Here is a 20,942-nt window from a genome sequence, read left to right on the forward strand (position 1 = left end):
TCCTAATTTTAACAAAAGCTCAATACAATAAAACAATGGAGAATTTTGCCATAGAATATTTAAAAAAAAAAATACCACAACGTGTGATACGGATTCTAACCATCATATCTTCATCAAGTTCTAATGAGTTAATGTTTATGATGTAATCATCAGACGATTAAGAATTATTACATCCTACCGATAAGTTATTTTTTGGTATCTTGCCGAGAATTCTCTTGCAATAAAATAAAATATGTGAATATGTGATGAGGCAAAGTGACACATCCTGTTTAGGTATCAAAATTTTCTATAAAATATGGTGGTGAAAAGGAAAAGGAGGACTTGCCCAATGGGCCATCACACAGCTCAACTACTAAAAATCTCAAGCAATTTTATGGAAGTTGAATGTATGGTTCGACCTCTTTTCAGTGACTAGGCCTTGTTCGGCAGAGTGGTTTTTGAGTGAAAAACTCAAAAAAATGTAACTCGAGTTATAACTTTATTCGAGTTTATGTTCTTTTAAGTTTGAATTTGAGTTTGAACTCGAGTTTGGAACTAAAACTCGAGTTTAAGTTTTCCCTTCAACTCGAGTTCAGAAACTCGAACTCAAGTTAATGAACAGTATTTTTTCTATTCTTAAAAATGATATAACTTTTTCGTTTTAATTCTGATTGAGATGATTTTTTTTCTATGCGTTAACAATGAAAAGACGAATAAAACTAGACCCATATACCCTATTAAAATTTTTCATCAGCATTGAGTTTTTATTAAAATACTATCTAAATACAAATTCAAGTTTTAACTTACTCAAACACAAACTCAAAAAAGATTCTTATCTCAAACCATAACTCAAATGTACACAACCAAACACAAACTCAAATTACAACTTCAATTCAAGTTATAACTCAAACTCAACTCAAAATCTACACTCAAGTTACCTAACTCAAAAACATCAAAAGAACAAGCCCCAGATGTCGTCATCTAGTGGCTGAAAAAACAGACTGCACAGTACATCCCAAAATAACAAGTTGCACCGAAATTCTAACCCAATTTTATGCTTTTACTGTGCAAAAGTCAAAACATTGTTCTTTGCAAGTCAACAATTTGGGAAAAAAAATACAATTAATGTATAACACCCAACCTCAACTTGAATATAAGAGTGAACATATTTAATGGAAGCAGGTAAGAAAAATGTGAACCAGTTCCAATGATAATCTCTAGGCTACTAATAGTAATGTAATAATGATCAATACTGTATATTTTTACTAAAGTTGAAAAAATATATGGAAGAAGATATTAGAACCCCTGAAGTGAGTGGAATATCAAAAGGTCCATGTCCAAAAGAAGCAGGGGAGACAAAAATCATCCCTTTATACTTTTCATTCGGATTACCAATGTACAAAGCTAAAATGAGGAGACAAAACTATGGATTTTAGCTTTTGGGAACTCAATATACTATCAAATTTTTTTTTTTTGTTGTTGTAACTTTCCATCTGTTTGTAACAACTTCAATCTGCTCTTTGTACAGTGGTTTTAAACAAGAGGATATACAGCTTTTGATCCATTGAGAAGTATAGAAACCCACCTACAGAATGCGTCACAAAGGACCCAAAACTCGTCCCGACAATACAATGCCATGCTGGTCCATATACCCCATCAAACTCCTGCCAAAAAAAGGAAACAAAAATCCCACAATTATTTCATTTATTTACCAATCAACCCCAGATTCCAATTATTCTTCCACAGGACAAACTACTCCAAAAATTTAAAAACACGTCATTAAACTTTGGAAAGGTCCTTTTTTTTTTTTTTACCCCCCCTTTTGTTCCTAAAACACAACTTTTGAATCATTAGAATAAGGACATACTAATTAAATCTTAACCCAAATACAATCTAACAACAACACTAATAATTAATGATGATTAGTGATTGATTACCTTCTTGAGAGTTGAGGCAAGTGTTTTGGAGGTGAACTTTTCCAAGCTATCATGAGTCTTTCTGGCACACTCCACGGCGTGGATCTGCATAAAAGGCGGCATATCAACCGACACCACTTTCACACCATTACTAGCAAAAACATCCGCCAGCTCAACGTGGGGGGTCCCACAGAGGGACCTTCTTCTCTCAACAATACCAAAACACTTCTTCTTCTTCTTCTGCCCTTCTTCAGAACTCTTCAAAGAAGCCATCTTTTGAACAATTTCTTCCAATTCTTCTTCTTCTTTGAAAAGCTTCTTCTTTTCCACTTTACACAATAAAGACTTCTTCTTGGAGGAATCTACTATGGCGGAGGTTGGCCGGTTTTGGGAAGTGGGTTTTTGGTATCTTCGGATTCTGTGGTCTGAGTTGAGAGATTTTGAGAGATTGGAGGTGGAAATGGAAATTTCCATGGAGGGTTTGTAAGAGGGGAATGTTATGGGATCAGGGTTCGGGTGATGAAAAGGTTTTGTGGGTTTTGGTTGTCGTTTGAGGAAGGTGGTGGTGGGATCCATGGAAGACGCCTTGGAGTCTGCGCCTGCTAACGTGCGCCGTTGGGTGGTGCGGTGAGCCATGGGGGTGGCGAAGACTGAAAGGTGTGTCAATGGATAGGGAGCAAGAGAAACGAGAGGTGGTTTTGTCTGTTTTTGTTTTTGTGTTTGTGTTTGCGTTGTATTAAAGTATTGATAACGTGGGGTAGGATTGTGGGACCCACTGAATGTGCGGGATGATCAGGGCGGTGCGATCAGATCTAATATGCGCCGGGAGCTGAGGACAAGGGTGTACCTGCTTTTGTGGTAGCTTTTTTGACCGTTGACTTGAGTTTGATCTACACTTCTATGGTGTTTGGTAAGTCCTCCAGGGCAAGCATGCATTAATTGTATGATCATTCTGTGGGGGTGGAACATGGAATGGCCACCCCCAGCTTTTAATATTGATTTATTTGATAGATAATTTACCCACCGACCGATCTAGAGTATACTAGAATTTGGATCCTCAAAACGGGGCGGGGCGGGGCGGGACGGGACGGGACTAATGAGGTGTGGTAAATAAAGAGAGATATTGGTCCCGTTCATTTCGTTGATTCGAGTTTAGAATTCGAGTTTTGCTACAGTAAAAAACTCTCACAAACAATCACATCTAACTTTTTTGCTACAGTAAAAAGCTCTCACATAAAATCACATTTCAACTCAAATTAAAAACTCAAATCAGCGAACTAAACGGACCCTATAATTTTAGAGGAAGGGGTTAAAAATAAAAAGGGGCGTCTGCCCACCTCGTCCATAGGTGGGTGGCTCCGCCCCTGCTTGAAGGAAATAATTGTCCACTAATGCAATTATTTCTTGGTCAAAGTACTATTATAGTTTTGGAGCTCATTAACCTCAATGATAGAGAATTCGTGTAAACTGTAAAAGGATGGCTAGTCATTTATTGATAGAAAGAATTACAGTCCCATCTTCCAGATGGAGAAAGGTGATCCAAAACTAACTTTGAGGAGCTTTCTGTTATAGGAAGTATCATATGTTTCTATAAATTGGATTTGATCAAAAACAGGTCAAACTAACAAAACCTGGTATTATATATGACCGAATAGTTTTGTATAACCGTAAAATTCTCAAAATGTTTATCCCACAGCAATGATTCTACAAGTTGTTCAATTCCATGTCGCAAGTAACAAATGTGAAATAATAAAAAATGTTAAGAAATCACACGTGAAATCTCGTGCATGAACTTGACATAGTAGAATCAAAAGAAAGATCTTGAAGATTTGACAAGGCCAAGTTTTTTTTTTTTTTTTTCTTTTTCTTTTTTCCCTAGTGGTTACGGCAATGGTATTTAGATTCAAAATGGGAAGGCACAACAGCCAACAAGGTAGCATATAGAGCCAAAACAATTTTCTTTCAAGAATGACTCACGCCAAGACACCAACCGGATCAACAAATTCTATGTCTACACGAAGGGCATAGATTACAAACAAAGACTAGAATTGTAGAAAGAAAACTTTCTGCACCACCGTGTCAAGTCATATTGTTACCATAAAAAGAATTAGAATATAGATACGACGGGGTCAACACCGTAAACATATCCCTAATTACATCATCAAGTCTGGCGAGATGTTAACCTCCAGTCAAGTTTTCTATCTCCTACAGATGTACAATAAGAAAGGCGAGTTATCAGAACAAATAGAATGCAAAGCCACCATACCACAGCATGCCTTGCACAATCAAACAGAGCTTTGCCTTGCACAATCAAACAGAGAGCTTTGCCTGGCTTGGGGGGCTCGGAAATTAGCTTTGAAATTAACTTCATGTCACGTTCAAGAATAACACTATCATAATTCTAGTTCCACGGACTTGGCAATCGAGTATCTCTAAAAGTAGAAGTGCCCCCAGACGCTGCAGGAGACGGAGATGATGCAACGTAATTTGTTCCAGACACAGATAACGTCGGCACATTTGTAGGATGCCCCTGATGGGCCATGGGAGTAAACCGCAGTGGACTACTAGTGGTCCCTAAGCTGGTTCGAGAGGTTGGATGAGGAGCCTGAACACAAATGCAATGCAAACCCATTGATTGAATCTCTACAGCATACTGAAGCAAAAACTGCATTTGAACCTTTGAATGTAACCATGAAATGCTTTGTACTGATCTAGAATATCCTAGCATAAAACAATTTGATATGTGCTTGGATCCTAATTAACTTAATTTAAACTACGCAACCATGGCTTAGGAAGACAATCAAATATATCCCATTAAAAAAAAAAAATCCGATGAGTTCCTAATTCTGGTCAATCTCTTTTTCATGTTAGAGTTCAGATAACTACTTCGAATAGCCCTAGTTATCTAAGAACCCGACAAAATTTGTGCTTTCTGCTAAGCCAATCTCATCCAAGGCAAGCATGAGCAAATTACAGCCTACCCTAATTTCACAAATAGAACACGAGATGGCAAAAAACTAACAGAGGAATCATCATGAGCAAAAAAAAAACAAAGAGCATCTAGATAAGCAAATTGCAACATGCTTAAGACACTTTATCATGAAAATAACAATACCACATTGTGTTGAATGAATGGAGGCCTTCTAATAGGAGACTCTGAAGATGGTGACATGCTGTTCATCCGGAATATCTGACGAGAATGAAAATTCTGATTTGAAAGAGCATCAGTTTCTACTCCTTCTACATCCCCACTAAGAGGAGCCGATGGGCGAAGAGCATTTCCTTGCATATTAATCCGCCTCTTCAATTCCTCCTCCGCATTTAAAATCTGTAAACCACCAGCAACCACTTCAAAGATAAGTCCTTAAACCATTGTAAAGCTAGAACACAAAGTCATAAAAACACAAGACTGTACCGAACAAAGTGATACAGACCAGAGAAATTTACCTGCTTTAACAATTGTACTAGACTATGTTTCTTGTCATTCAAAACCTGCAACTTCTCCTCAACTTCTGTTTTCCTTTTCTGTTTCTCATTTGGCAGGTCCTCTTTTTTTCCCACCTTCCAAACAAAGATACGAGAATAATCACGGAACATTGCATCACATATAAATGTAAAAGTACGTGATTTGAAACCGAGACTTTAGGTTGACGAAGATCAACATCAACAACAGATTGAGCCTAGCTCGAAGTTGAGGGCATTTTGAAAGAGCCAAAGATTTAATTTTTGGAACTCAATTTCATCTCTTGTGCTGATTACGCGCATGGAGCAATCCTTCCTATACTTTAGTATAATCTATGACTTAACTCTTCTTTTTATCATTATGAATTGTTGATAATATCAAATTTTACAAAACTGATCAATGTAAAATTCATTTCTAAAAATAAAAACTAAAAGGTACATGATTTCACCTTATTCCCAACACAAATCCAATTGTGTAACATAAATAACAAAAATCATTAATAAAGAATTCAAACTCAATTCCATTAATGAGGAACAATGTCCATTAAAACTGCTTCATATTCTAAATTCCATTCCAATAACGCTTCACATATGAAAAGGAAAGAAAAAAGAAAAAAAAAACTAGTTGACAAATGGCTTTTTTTTTTATTACACATTCACATAAAAATATAGACAACTTTCCCATACCTCCGAATTAGGGTTAGCAAATTCCTCAACTTTCTGAACCTCCACGGCTAGCTGTTTTGCACCGTCGCCCACCGGATCACCTCCTCCCTCGGGCGCGTTAGGTCCAGAATCAGGCAACGAATCAGACTTATCGACCGGCTTCGCTGGAGAACCATTAGAGTTCGAATCTCTGCCGTCTTTGGTCTCGCCGGACGGCCCTTCTCCCCAATCGGCGGCGAACTTCTCCGCTCTGGCTCGAGTCTCGGGAGAGGCCGCACCGGGATCCTCCTTCGGAGCTTCTTCGTGGTGTTCGGGAACTGAGTTAGGGTTAGGGTTAGAGGAGGTGGCGGCCGCGGTGGCGGTGGAGGGACGAAGGCGAGAGAGGGCTCGGGAGCGGCGGGACAAGAGGGTTCGGAAGTCTTTGAGGGAGATTTGAGGGGTTGGCATAAGCCATCGCCGAGGCACGTCGGGTACTCTGTGGAGGTTTCCCCTGTACAGCGAGATCGCCCCCATTTTTTGTGAGGAAAAACTCTCTCACTCCCCCTCTTTCTCTCTTTCCTGGGTTTTCTATTGTTTTCAGTTTTTTTATTACTCATTTGCAATTTTAATTTTCTCTCCTCTGAGAATAACTTTAACTTACCTGCAGAATTTGTTAGCTTTTTTATCTCCCTTTTTTTTTTCTTGCCGTGATTGTAGAACTTATTGAAAAAAAAAAAAAAACCCCCTATTAATTAGGAAAAAAATAAATAAATTAGGGGTAGTTTTTTATTTTATGGATAGTTTTTTATCGTATTAAAAATTATTTATTTTATATATATTTTTAATTTAATATGATTTTAATTATATTTAAGAGTTAAAAATTGACCAATAAATGATATATAAACTTGTTTGTGGTTTATGATGTTTATTTTGACTTTATTTGTTTCGTTTAAGTCGAGAATATGAATTAAAAATTGAATTTATATAAAAAAAAATACTATAAAAGAAATAAAAAATTAGTTGTAATTTGGAGTGGCGAAATCAACATAACTTTTCAATTTTTTGAAGGATTTATGTTTATTTATTTAATTATTATTTTTTTGAAGGGAATGATGTTTATTGTTTATGTATATGTATTTTTTTTTTGTTGGTAGGGGAGCTACTGTTTAGTCTGTTTATGTATTGAGGTTGCTTGCTATTTTGATTATTCCAACATAAAAAAAAAATGTTAGTTAGATTATCAATTAAACGACATGGCGTTTTCACTATAAAGCATCAGGCATGCATAAAACGATATGTGGTTCGGACATGAAAATTGTATGTCGGCTGACTGTAAAACGGCGTGCGAACAGTTTTCCAAAGGTTTTGCTATTTTTGAGAAAGAAACGACATGTCGTATTTTGAGTTAAAGTATGTGATCATTCATCAAAATTAGCGAGATGTCGTTTGAAAACAAATGTTTGTTGTCGTTTTAACTATTAACGACTTATCGTTTGCTATAGAAGCTCGTGGTCGTTTAAACAATACATAGCATATCGTTTGTATGTAAAAGCTTAAGCTCGTTGTTGTTTTAGACTTTTACGGCCCATTTAATTTGCTCATGTGAGTTCTTAATTTAAATTGAGATATAATTTTATGTGAGTTTTTTAGTGTAGTAAAAAAATTAGATGTGATTGTTTGTTTTGAGAAATTTTTAGTATAGCAAAACTCAAATTCTAAACTTTAATCGGTGAAATGAACGGAGTCTAATTTTTTAAAATTTGTCTCATTTAGTCGAACAAACAACGATTAAGGGTCTGTTCTTTTGGAGTGTGACTTGAGTGTAGTTCTTGAGTTAAATTTGAGTTATAACTTGAGTTGAAGTTGTAACTTGAGTTTGTGTTTGGTTGTGTACATTTGAGTTATAGTTTGAGATAAGAATCTTTTTTGAGTTTGTATTTGAGTGAGTCAAAACTTGAATTTGTATTTAGATAGTATTTTAATAAAATCTCAATAGTGATAAAAAATTTTAATAGGGTATATGGGTGAGGTTTTATTCGTCTTTTTGTTGTCAGCGCATAGAAAAAAAATCATCTAATCAGAATTAAAACGAAAAAGTTATAGCATTTTTAAGAATAGAAAAAATATTGTTAATTAATTTGAGTTCGAGTTTCTGAACTTGAGTTGAAGGGGAAACTTGAACTCGAGTTTTAGTCCCAAACTCGAGTTCAAACTTAAAAGAACACGAACTTAGGAGACGTTTGGTTCATGGATTAAAATCATGTGATTAGAATTATTTTCGATTTATGTGTATTTTTTGTGAAAGAAAATACTATAACAAATCATAAATCATAATTCCAATCATGATTTAAATCCTCCAACCAAATATCTCTTTAAATAAAATTGGAACTCATATTATTTTTTTTTTACTTTTTAACCCTGCCGAACACCCCCTAAGTTTCTCATGTAAGACGTTTTACATAAATTACATGTCGGTTTTTTACTCCGTTTTATGATCTTTTTTAAGGACGACACATCGTTCGGTTTTTTTTTTTTTTTTTTTTTTTTTTTTTTTTTTTAAAAAACAGCATTTTGTTTGAGATTAAATAGGTATGACAAAAGACATAACATTCTAAAGATCTACATCAACAATGTGAACAACCAGCTATTTTTGATACATATCAGACACCATAATGCTTGAAAGAAGAAAAAAGAAAAAAGGGGAAAAAAAAAAAAAAAAAAAAAGAAACCACAGTCCTACCACGAATCATACCTTACTAGAAATCTCACTACGCTATTCAGGTTCAGCATTAGCCCTTATGAACCTTCCTTTATTCTTCAACAAAAACAAGTTAATTAGTAAAACGCCTCTTCAAGAAGTTCAGGAAACTCCAGCAACATCTCATTCTCTCTAGCAAGCAATGCCTCCACAAAAGAAGTCTCACACGAAGACGTCTCGTTCACTTCATGATCATTGCTTAACACCGTATGATCCCCAGCACCATCTTTAGGTCCCTCAACGTCCTGTGAAGTCGTGTGGATATGGCTTTCTGGTACTAGATTCCGAGGCGAAAACTCGGCGACTTTTGCATCTCCTTGAGCTTCATCACTCGGTAGAAACGCGTCTTCAAGAAGAAAGTCATTCCAGTTGAAGGCAAGAGGGGGCAACTCTTGGGCAGCAGAGGAGCAAGTTGAATAATCAGAAGAGGAGGAAACTGGTGAGGATGAGGGTGAGAATGCAAAAGAAAATGAAAATGCGGGTTCTTTGCTAATCAAACCGGGCGGCGGATAGTTTGAGGCCTCAGTGACCAACTTTATGGCTTGGAGCTGAGCAAGAAGGTCAAGTGACTGGTTTCTGTGGTTAAGAAAGTTGCTGTCTTGGTTTGGCTCAGTTTTGGGTGAGACCAAATTTGGTTTTGTGTTTGGGGTTGAAAATGCTTCTCTTTTCATGAGGATTGCATTCTTCAAGTCTTTGTTGAGGGAACCAATTCTCATGCCGGACTTTGGGACGCCACCAATGTTTCCATAATCAGCCAGGATTTGAGAGTAAGGCTTGTGAGTAACTGGATCAATTCCCATTCCAGAGAGCTTCTTTCTCAGCTTTGTGTTCCAGTAGTTCTTCACATCCTCGTCTGTCCGGCCTGGAAGTTGTTGTGCAATCAGAGGCCACCTGGATCCAATGACGGAGCCATAAATTTTATTTTTTATGTTTTTTTTATTTTCAGTTGAGACTATGAAAAAAATTTAAGAGGTACCATTTTTTTCGTCATAAAGAATGTGAACATTGTTGTATATTGAATGGATGCACATATATAAATTTTCTGAAAAAGTGGTGTTACAACAGAAATTGTAGTATAACTTGAACAGTAGGAGAGAGAGAGAGAGAGAGAGAGAGAGAGAGAGAGAGAGAGAGAGAATACTATCATTGTTCTTGCATTGGTAACAAAAAAGAAGCTGTTAAAACAGTTGGGAATCACATTATGTACATCATTCATTGGCATTTAGCATGCTCAGCTGGGGTGTAGGCTTCGGATAATTTTCATTTATTTCCTTTCACATTTTTTAAAGGTTTTTCAAGCTGTTAAAACAGTTGGGAATCACATTATGTACGTCTAATGAAATTTCCTGTTGCACATCGCAGAAGAATGCAACAGTCGAACAAACCTAAAAGCCTTTCACAATAGAACAAACATTGGCAAAACTAGTTCAAGAAAGAGGTAAATTTGATAAGCATTTGAAAATCACTGTTTGTCTGTTCGTTTCGTTCATTCTAATTAAGAATTTGAGTTATAAAAATGAATTCATGTGCGAGAAAAATATAACAGAAAAAATTAAATTTGAATTTTTGTGAGAGAAAATACTATAATGAAAATTTGAGTAGTTATGATTCAAATCAATGAAATAAATGGGGTGATTTCAATTTTTTTGCCATAAAAATCTCACCGCAAAATATTAAAAATAACAACAATAATAATAACTACAAATAGTACTAGTGTTTACCTGCTGCCAATGGTTGCATGAAGTTTGATAATTAATTCTTCTTCTTTAGGTGTGAAGCTGATCTGATCATGCTTAATGAGATCAGGCCTCAGGTGATTATTAGTCCATCTAAGCTTGCAACTTTTCCCACATCTTCTAAGACCTGCAAAAACACTCAAATACACCATTCTATGTAAGTTTCAATTTCATTGTCGTTTGATTAAATTTTAAAAAAAAATTGGGAAAATACAATTAAATATGATGGAAATCTCCAGTATTTCAACCTGCTCTTTTTGATACATGTTCAAGTATCTTTGCATCTTCCTCTGCTGACCATTTCACATTTGGCTTGTCACTACAAGGAGGTCTCACCATATTTATTTGTTTCAAAATCTCACATTAAAATTAAATAAAGAGAAAGAAAGAAACGAGAGAAAACACTAGACAAAAGGGAAAAAGGAAAAAGATTCTAGACTATAAGAGAGATTAAAATTTTGATTCAGTTTAAGACTGTGAGAAGAGGGTATGATGATATATATGTTGGTTTTAAAGGTATAATAACAAGTCTGGAGGCAAGAAAAGCATGGGCTTTGGGGGTTCAAATTAACATAATTTGTATGACAAATGGTATCTCAAACTAACCGTTTTGAGATGAAAAAAAATAAAAAATAGTGGGTAATAAAAGTATCATTTTCTTTCTCTAACTTCACCATTTTGAGTCAGGTTCAAATCGGGTGGGTTATTTGGTTAAACTAGATTAAATCTAGAGTAAAAATAACTTAAATAATAAGATTTGGTTAGAGGGTTTTAGCTTATTCTTTCAAATGAAATGACTTAATATTTATTAGTCTCCAGAAATCACAAGTTTGATGAGTGTCACTACTTTAAACAAAACCCATTCAACTAAAATTGAAGAAACGACATGCAATATTCATTTCAGCCTTCTTGCAATATGCAACAACCTTATCTTTCTCGCATTATAAGGTACTATTTTTCTCCATAGACTTAAATTACTCAAAATAAAGAAGTTACTAACTCGTTTGTAATTTTTTTTTAAGAACAAAAAAAAAAATGTTATAAAGATAGAGTGTGACGTACTCAAATTTAAGATATAATGATATGTGTCAACGGATATAATGTGTCAAAAACTGTCACATTTACATTGTAATGTAAAATTAACACAACGTCAAAGTCCAAGCAATGTCACGAAATAGCTTTGAACTTTGAGCACTACGAAGTGAAGCATTAGCAATACTTCTAAAAAATAGATATAGATATGACTACACTCTAAAATTCCAGAATAGTTAACACAACGTCACAAAAGGGAACAAAGTGGTGAATATTTATGGCCCGTTTAATTCGCCGATTCGAGTTGATATGTGATTTTATGTGAGAGCTTTTTATTGTAGCAAAAAAGTTAGATGTGACTGTTTCTGGGAGCTTTTTAGTATTTGTTGCCTAGATGTTCCACTTTGTTAGAAAGTAATTTTTTTTATATGGACTATTTTGTACATTTTATTTTTAGTTTTAAAGAAAAATATGAATGCACGGCATACTTTTTTGGTAAAAAAAAAAAAAAAAAAAAAAAAAAAAAAAAAAAAAAAAAATAAAATAAATTTTAAGAAGGGGGGTGTTTAAAAAAAAAAAAAAAAAAAAAAAAAAAAGAAGCACAAATTTAACATGAATTTGAATCACGGATGTGTAGTGTTTAAAATATTCATATACATGGCATACCTTTTGGTAAATTCAAATTACAATCTATCAACGTATAAATTTAACATAAATTTGAAACTATAAAATAACAAATAACCTTTTTTAAATAAAAAAAAACATTATTTTTTTCTAATAAATGTTTTTTTTTTCTAATAGAGACTTCCACATCCAACAATACAACCGCATAAGAACGAGACACAAACTAGATGAAACTCCCAAACACAACAAGCTTTTTATAAGCAGCTAAGAACATATTTAAGCAAAGAAAAAAAAAGTCTCAGAACATAATAGTTAATCTGAACCTGTCATGTCCACTGCAATATAGAGCGTTTTTACTTATCTTGATGATTAAAATCTCGCTATTCGCATTAAATAAGTCTACTGAGTGGATAGATAAGAATTGAGACATAACTTAATAAGACTTATCATTTTGTGAGTGATGCATTTTTCATAACTTTTACTTATCTTGATGATTAAAATCTCGCTATTCGCATTAAATAAGTCTACTAAGTGGATAGATAAGAATTGGGACATAACTTAATAAGACTTATCATTTTGTGAGTGATGCATTTTTCATAATAAAGGTACCAAATGTTTACTTTTGCCGTCTAAATCGTGTTATTTATAGCACATTTTATACTCGTACATGTTCAAAGCAATGGAAGGACTAAGGAGACGCTTTAACGGGCTCTTTACCACAGTGAAGAAGTGATGAACTAGTCAAAATGCCCACCATGTGTTGTTTACACGTGCACCAAGCATTTTGTTTTATTTTCTGTTGAATTTGTCATTGAAGTTGATGTATTCACCGAGTTTGAACATCCTCAAGGAAAATTCAGCCAAAAAAAGTTCCTATAAAGAAAGAAGAATGAATATTGACGCAATTTTTTTTTCTTCTAGACCCTTTTAAAAATTAAGAAAATGAAACAAATATTCTTTAAAATATATGACTTTTATATTTTTAATCTTTACATTTAATTCATATTTTTTTTATCAAAAAATATTAATTAAAAATAAAAAATAACAATTTTAAAATAATACATTTAAAATGGTGAGTTAATTAATTTTCTCCTGAAAATTTTTTTTGATAATCAAGTGTCGGTTTTGTTTGGGAATTAAGATGGCGGCTTTGACCATTCAACAAGCTGGTTCATGTGTCCAATTATGACACGCGGCACAAATATGAATTCTCGGACACCCAAAGGCCCTGTTCACTTCACCGATTCGAGTTTAGAATTTAAGTTTTGCTACAGTAAAAAGCTCTCAAAAACAGTCACATCTAACTTTTTTGCTACAGTAAAAAGCTCTCACATAAAGTCACATTTCAACTCGAATTAAAAACTCGAATCAGCGAACTAAACGGGCCCAAAATGTGTCCCCAAATCCCTAATCGATTTTGCTAGAAAAAGACATCTTCACTCGTAAGATTAAAATATAATAGAAGGACTTTTTTATTTTTTTTTATTTGCTATGAATTTGCTCTCTAATCTTTTATATTGAGAAATATTAAAATTGATTTTTTTTGAATGATTTGAAGTTTTGCTAATCACAAAAAGGATTATCAATGTTCTCATGTCTCCATTTAACTTTTATAAAAAGAATCAACTGATCATACCGGTGCAATAATGAAGAACATAAACCTACGGTCTATCATTTTACAATTCAAATTTTACTTGTCTACCATTAGCTATTTATATCCACCATAAGTGAATATTGCTGGTTTTAAAATTGAAACTCTCTTTGTAAAGATGTGGGGATTCAAACTGTGAACTTAACGGAGGAGACTTAAAGAAAACATCCTTATCACCATGTCGTCACCTTTATGGTTCGGCCCCGTTCACTTCGCTGATTTGAGTTTAAAATTTGAGTTTTTTTACAGTAAAAAGCTCTCACAAACAATCGCATCTAATTTTTTTACTACAGTAAAAAGCTCTCACATAAAATCACATCTCAACTCGAATTTTAAACTTGAATCAGCGAAGTGAACGAGGCCTAAGTTACTTGTCCAATTCATTCCCTTCATTTTTCTCTTTTATCAAACAATCATGAATCTCATAAGTCATAATCCTACCACTAATCCTCTTATCTCTCTCATTTCAATTTTCTCTAATCATACTAAACAAGCTCTAGAAATACAGATAGAATTATGATAAAGTAAAATAAAATAAGATAAATCAATTAATAAGTTGGCGAATTTTATACTTTTCTCAATGATATATGATTATCAAATAAAACACACGGTTTACTTGCACCCTTTGAATATGGTATTTTCATACCTCAAGTATAATAGTTAGAATTGGTTGGTGAATATCCTTAGTTTTGGGGTTTTTTCGGTGGAGGGATAAAGAACATGTAATAATTGGTCTATAAGTTTAGTTCATAAATTCAGAATCATGAGTCAGAATCATTCTTGATTTACGTGTATTTTTTATGAGAGAAAATATTGTAACGAACCACAAACTATGATTTAAATTATGACACGAATACACCAATCAAACGCAATATAAAAGATAGGCTATTTTATATGCTGAAAAGATACCATTTTTCAGTATACAATATTAAACTCCAGCCCATAGTTACTGACAATATACATATGACATGTCAAGAATATCGGAAGCTTATTCTGGATGCCAACCAAACTGTAGAGATAAATGTTTTTAGTTTGGAGCATTATTATCCATGCACAATCTAGCAATATATTACCGATAAGGACTTTTGCTTATTATTATTTGAATATGATAATCAAGTTTTTTTTTTTTTTTTAAATAAATGATAATCAAGTATTTGTATAAGCGAAAATAATGAGAATCTAGTCCATTCATATTACCAATTACATACCTGTATTTTTGTTCCTTTTCTCATAAAGGATACACGTGACAGATAATATAAAGCCTTTTGAGCCTCAACTCTTTTTTTTTTTTTTTTATTTAATTTAGCTAGCTTTCCAGAGTAAGCAAAAACATTTATAGGTATATTCCATTTGGTTTGATGCAATCATACTTCCAGTGATGGAAAATAGTGGAATCTTTTTAGGCATGTTAAATATTACTATATTGGAGAAAATGATTAGATGTTAGGACCAAGTAATGGTTTGAACAGTTGGTTTACATATGATAAAGAAATGGTACATGTTCATACAATATTAAATTATTAATCAAATAGTTATTATGCTCTTACTCTATCTGATGTTGAACGAGATAAAATAGGAATAATTAGGATAATTGAATTTATGGTTGTAATTATCTATTAGGATAATTTAAGTAAGATTTATCTAAGTTATTTGAGTATTTAGTTGAGATTATTTTATTGTTAGCTTTCAAGTCTATAGATAGAGATGGTATTTGAATGAGGATTTTGATGATTAATTGAATACATATATTCTATTCCCTGCTTTTCTATTTCTAATTGAATTTAGATTTTAAGGTAAACGTAATAGAAGAACTAATTTCGCCGCACCAAAGTAGTTAAGTATTAGACTCCGTTTATTTTACCGATTTGAATTTAGAATTGGAGTTTTGTTATAATAAAAAGTTATTAAAAACAATCACATTTAACTTTTTTATTACAATAAAAGACTCTCACATAAATTACATCTTAATTTAAATTAGTGAACTAAATAGGCGGGGGGTGTTTGATTGGAGGATTCAAACCATAATTTGAATCATGATTCGCTACAGTGTTTTTTCTCATAAAAAATACACGTAAATAAAAAATAATTTTAATCACATGATTCAAATTCATGAACCAAACGTATGGTTTAAACGTTCTTGAAACTGCAGATTTAGTGCCAAATTCTGAGACCCTTTTTAAGATTCATCCAAAAGAAAAATTTTTAAAAAAATTTAAAAAAAAGGAAAAGAAGCAGACGAATTTCCCTGCAGAGAATATGCGAAAATGCACAAATGGCAAAAGCCCCACTAACTTGATGCGTGGAATAGTCGGCACAAACCACTATAAAATAATAAAGCCGTTGTGCTCCCACGTAAAAAGTTCAAATTTGCTGAGCGTTGTCACAACTCACAATCCATTAATTTCTGTGTAGCTCAAAATCAATCTACACCTCAGCAACGGCTCTGAAATAAAATGGATTCGGCAAATTCGCAATTTCTTTTTTCCTGAATTAAAAAAAAAAAAACACCATTGGTGTAATTCCGACCTAATCTATTTTCATTTGTCTTTCGCTACTCAGAAAATTTCTGGGCTACCAATGAAATTAAAAGAACCAGGTCCCATTTTCTTAAAAGATGGGGTCAATTTTTACTAATACCACCATACTCAACACAACTGCCACAACATGGGGCAAAATTAATGACTCGTTCATTTCACCGATTTGAGTTTTTAATTTTAAGTTTTTACAGTAAAAAAATCTTAAAAAATGTCACATTTAATTTTTTCTGCTACAGTGAAAAACTCTAAAAAAATGTCACATCTCAACTCAAATTAAAAACTTAAATTTACAAAATGAACGAGACCTAAATACTTTACTCTTAAGTGATGAAACTATTAAAAGTCTCAGTGGGGGCAAAATCACTAGGTGTAGTGATGAAACTATTCAGTGGGGTAAAATTAAAAAAAAAATAAAAAAAAATATTTAAAGAATCAGTTTTAATTTTGAAAAAATAGTATGGGCCCCACTAAGCCCTACACAGCTCTGCCATTGCCACAACATATTAAGGATAATCTTAAAAAATATGTCATTGCCACAATATTAAGGATAATCTTAAAAAATATCTTTTAAAAGTGCATGAGTTGAAATTTTTTATTATTGATTCATAATTTTTTTAGTTAAATAATTATAATAACAAAAGAATATTTATCAAAATTAAGGAGTAAATGTTTATATTCATGCACTCTCAATGATAAATTTTCTATTTTTTAAATAATATTTAGGTAAGGGACCTTAAAGTGGGGTTGTGGTGTATTGACCCCTAAGCACATTTTAAAAGGAGAAGAAAAAAAGATATCTTTACCACTACACTAATTTTTTGAGAAGTTACACCGTTAGCACAGTCCTTTTTAACTATTCGTAAGAATTGTTGTTTAACTGTTGAATTAAGTTTTTTAGCGACATGATTTGTGATTGGAGAAGTTTTATATTGCGCAATGCGTGTTGTAAATTTTTAACATGGATACTCATAAATTAAATTGTTAAAAACTCAATCTAACAGTTAAAATAACAGTTCCTACTAATAATTAAAAAAAGATAGACTCTACCGTAAAAAGTTCCAAAAAAATCACTCCAATAAATCATAAGATCACATTAAAATTATGTTTGAATAAAAAAATACTAATTTAAACAAAAAATGATATGATAAGATATGACAAAATACCTTATTAGTATAACATAGTTTTAAACTAAAAAATCATACGAAAATGTGCAATGATTTTTCTTAACTTGATGAAAATCTTACACAGACTGAAGTTGTGTAAACATTACATTTAACTAAACTTATGGGGATTTGGGGGTCAAAATTATGAATTAGTTAACTAGAACATGTTTTTGTGGCCTAAAAAATATTAATAAAGATGTCATGAAAGGCTATTTATTTTATTCATTAAAGAGAAAAAAAAAAAGTGATTATTGTGTGAACTGAATGTGAATGCACAATGCGTATTGAATGTGAATGCACAATGCGTGCTGCATGCTGCGTGCTATGCCCTTGTCGGTACATACATATCCCTGTTACAACGGGAAAATAATTCAACTTTTATTTGCTTATAGGAAAAAAATATAAAATAAAATAAAAGATGATTTATCAGTTAAAATTTCTAATTTCACTCTCCTTTCCTTGTACGTTAATATAGGCTTTTATTTTATTTGCTTGAACGACAAGCAAAATTGTCGATTTAAATAAATTCTTACTCTTCACGTGTATTAGTAAGGATTTATTTTCGGCCGTATCCAATTTTGTCATTTATAGTAGCGTGATTCTCTGAGATCAAGATAGTTTATTTTTATTTATATTTTTTAAAAAAATTTAGTTACAGAAACCTTTTTATGTTCCCTTAAAAAAAAAAAAAAAAACTTTTTATGTTCTATTAAAAAAACTTTTTAAAAAAAAAAAAGATAAAACATTTAAATACAACTTTTTCTTTACTATAGTACAAGGCAGTTTCTTAGAAAATAAAGAAATGGAGATGACGAATAATAGAAACGAAATAAAAGAAAAAGCATAATAAACATAAATAAATCCAGTTAATCAATTGAGTTAAGTCCCGTTTATTTTATATACTCAAACTCAAATTATTGATTCTGCTACGGTATTTTTTTTTTCACAAAATATTTAATTTCAAACATGAGAATCAAGAATCATGGTTTGAATATACCTTCTAAACGGACCCTTAATATTTCTTCCAAATCTTCGCTAAGTTTTATTTATTTTTTAATTAAAGATCTTTGATAGTTAGGATCGAGCTTGTAACCTCCTTAATGCTTTTTTCTAACTTTTTCTTTGGATTTAATTACATATCCTTCTCTCAACATACTTTAGTAACAGTTTCCATAAATATTCACGTGTGTGTGTGTATATATTTCGTATGTTAAGCTTTGCACATAGATTACATATCATAATATAATAATTCAAGCAATTCATATTTGTTAGATAAATATAAATCAAATTATATGTTAAAACAAAAGACTCAATTATAGAAGCATATTATTTGTATTTATTTTTCCTTTTTCCTTTTTCCTTTTATACAATCTTAAAAACGCAAGTTTTGGGGGTGTGACTATGACATCTAGCAACCAAATTGATTAGTGCGCAACAAATTTGATGTCTCAAAACCGTCCTGTCCCTCTCAAATTTAAAATCTTCACAACGTTTGCAAATTTCCACTTGATTGTTCCTTTCAAACATTGTGCTAAATTTTTATGAAAAGGGCATATAGAAATTATCAAAAGGAATTGGGAAAAAATTGTCCTCCCAAATTATTTTATTCCTTAAAATAAATTTTTTTTTTTTCTAGAGCAAAGAAAAATAATTTTAAATTTTTCATAACCCTCGTCCTGGCATGCCTGTGGCTTAAGTTTCTTTGGAGGTCAATTTTGTGAAGGAAAAACTTTATTGGATTTATCTAATTATCATTACCGTTACTTGATCATAATCAATAACCCAATGACTTCTAGTGAGATCAAAGTGTCATTATTACAAAAGCTAAAATGAATAAAAGCCATTTGCTTTGAATATTATATTTGTTTGCTTTCCATTGGCCTAGTTTTCAACTATTCTTTTCCTTTCCCCTCTTTGGCTACATTTTGAAGTTTCAAAACTCACGTGTGTCTAATTATTGGGAGTTTCATCAATTGCTAAGTTTTAGAAATTCAGGAAATTAAAATAAAAAGAAAAAAAGTAGAAATGTTAATATATATATATACCCTGTAATATAGAGAAGTGAGAAGCATATTATGATATATATTCAATGTAATACTGACGTCGAAAAAATATAACGTGTTAAACAATTAGATATTGTTTGATGATTTTCTAATTATTTTGGAAATGTTTCTGTATGTCTTTTAAGATACAAAAAAAAAAAAAATTAAAATAGTGTTTGGTTAGCAAATGTTTCAAAAACATGAATGAAAAAGAAAATTGAGAGCTGTTTATATAAGGAAATGAAAAATAATTGAAACTTATTTTCACATTTTCATTTTCTTAAGTTATAACAGAATACATGTTTTCACAATCATACTCAACAATTTCACTTTTTTCTTAGACCCAAAATAATCTCCCAGATTCAAAATAATAATAATCATAATAATCAATTGAAAAAAATAACTAAACACAAATTTAGAAATAGTCTTGACACTATGTGCAAAAAATTTTCATTTACACATTCCTACTAAAAATAAAACTATTTTGTAAACACTACTAAACGGCCCTTAATTATTCATTTTCAACTTCTTCTTACTTTAATAAAAATGAGAGGCATGAAAATCCTTCCTAATCCTAATCCTAAAAAATAGAAACTAGTCGGAAGAAACAAATAAGTGGTCTAGGTCGGAGGTCAATTAGTTTGTATTTCTATTTTTATTTTGTTAGTATTTAGCTGTGTTTTTCATGCACAAAATATGTTTCTTTATGGTTTTTATGTGACATTAGTGCTACGGGATTTTTGATATGACTTGATTCGATTTTTCCATCAAAGGCTATGATACACTTGTTCAATCTTTAGTTTATCTTTATTGAAGTTTTTCATTTGTGGAGCCCAATATACAATTATTTTCCTTTGATATTCAAGTTATTAATGTCCGTTCATTTCACCAATTTGAATTTTACACGGTAAAAAATTTTAAAAACAGTCACATCTAACTTTTTTATTACAGTAAAAACTCTCACATAAAATTACATCTCAACTCAAATTAAAAACTCGAATCAACGAAGTAAACGAGTCTTAATATAATTGTCTCCCTCTTATAGTTTGTTTTGCATTTTCATGGTTTTAAAATGTATTTTTACTCTTTAGAAAAAAGAGGGGAATAAAATAATAATTGTTTGAAGTATTGATTTTAAAACTAACTACGAGGTGATTTTTTTTTTAAAGACTACGAGGTGAAATTTTATTAAATTAATGTATAAATTAATAATATAAAAAAATAATAAGATAAAAAACTAGTGAACCACTGACGGCATCTATATATTCAATTAATAAATTAATGTAAAGCTGTTGAGTTGACGTAGAATTGTATATTATTAAGTTAATCAATATGAACTAATACATGATTTTAGAGTTTTTTTTTTTTTTTTTTTTTTTTTTTTTTTTTTTTTTTTT

At 32.0% G+C, this 20,942-nt stretch overlaps 3 protein-coding genes across 3 annotated transcripts; all 3 read right to left on the reverse strand.

Moving 5' to 3' along the window:
* Nucleotides 1-1,280: 1,280 nt before the first annotated feature.
* On the reverse strand, nt 1,281-2,757 carry LOC21392292. The gene is made up of 2 exons (XM_010089444.2): nt 1,917-2,757; nt 1,281-1,643 (listed from the first exon to the last, which is right to left on the reverse strand). Exons 1-2 carry the CDS (start codon nt 2,529-2,531, stop codon nt 1,488-1,490), a joined length of 771 nt encoding a protein of 256 aa, XP_010087746.1. The 5' UTR covers nt 2,532-2,757; the 3' UTR covers nt 1,281-1,487.
* Nucleotides 2,758-3,574: 817 nt separating this feature from the next.
* On the reverse strand, nt 3,575-6,543 carry LOC21392293. The gene is made up of 4 exons (XM_010089445.2): nt 6,045-6,543; nt 5,343-5,456; nt 5,011-5,223; nt 3,575-4,500 (listed from the first exon to the last, which is right to left on the reverse strand). The coding sequence occupies exons 1-4, from the start codon at nt 6,534-6,536 to the stop codon at nt 4,297-4,299; spliced, it is 1,023 nt and encodes a 340-aa protein (XP_010087747.1). The 5' UTR covers nt 6,537-6,543; the 3' UTR covers nt 3,575-4,296.
* A 2,294-nt stretch (nt 6,544-8,837) lies between these two features.
* On the reverse strand, nt 8,838-10,835 carry LOC21392294 (transcription factor MYB35). The gene is made up of 3 exons (XM_010089446.1): nt 10,745-10,835; nt 10,482-10,623; nt 8,838-9,651 (listed from the first exon to the last, which is right to left on the reverse strand). The coding sequence occupies exons 1-3, from the start codon at nt 10,833-10,835 to the stop codon at nt 8,838-8,840; spliced, it is 1,047 nt and encodes a 348-aa protein (XP_010087748.1).
* Nucleotides 10,836-20,942: the final 10,107 nt, after the last annotated feature.

This window comes from Morus notabilis, unplaced genomic scaffold, assembly GCF_000414095.1.
Source record: "Morus notabilis unplaced genomic scaffold, ASM41409v2 Scaffold1169, whole genome shotgun sequence".
NCBI lineage: Eukaryota > Viridiplantae > Streptophyta > Magnoliopsida > Rosales > Moraceae > Morus > Morus notabilis.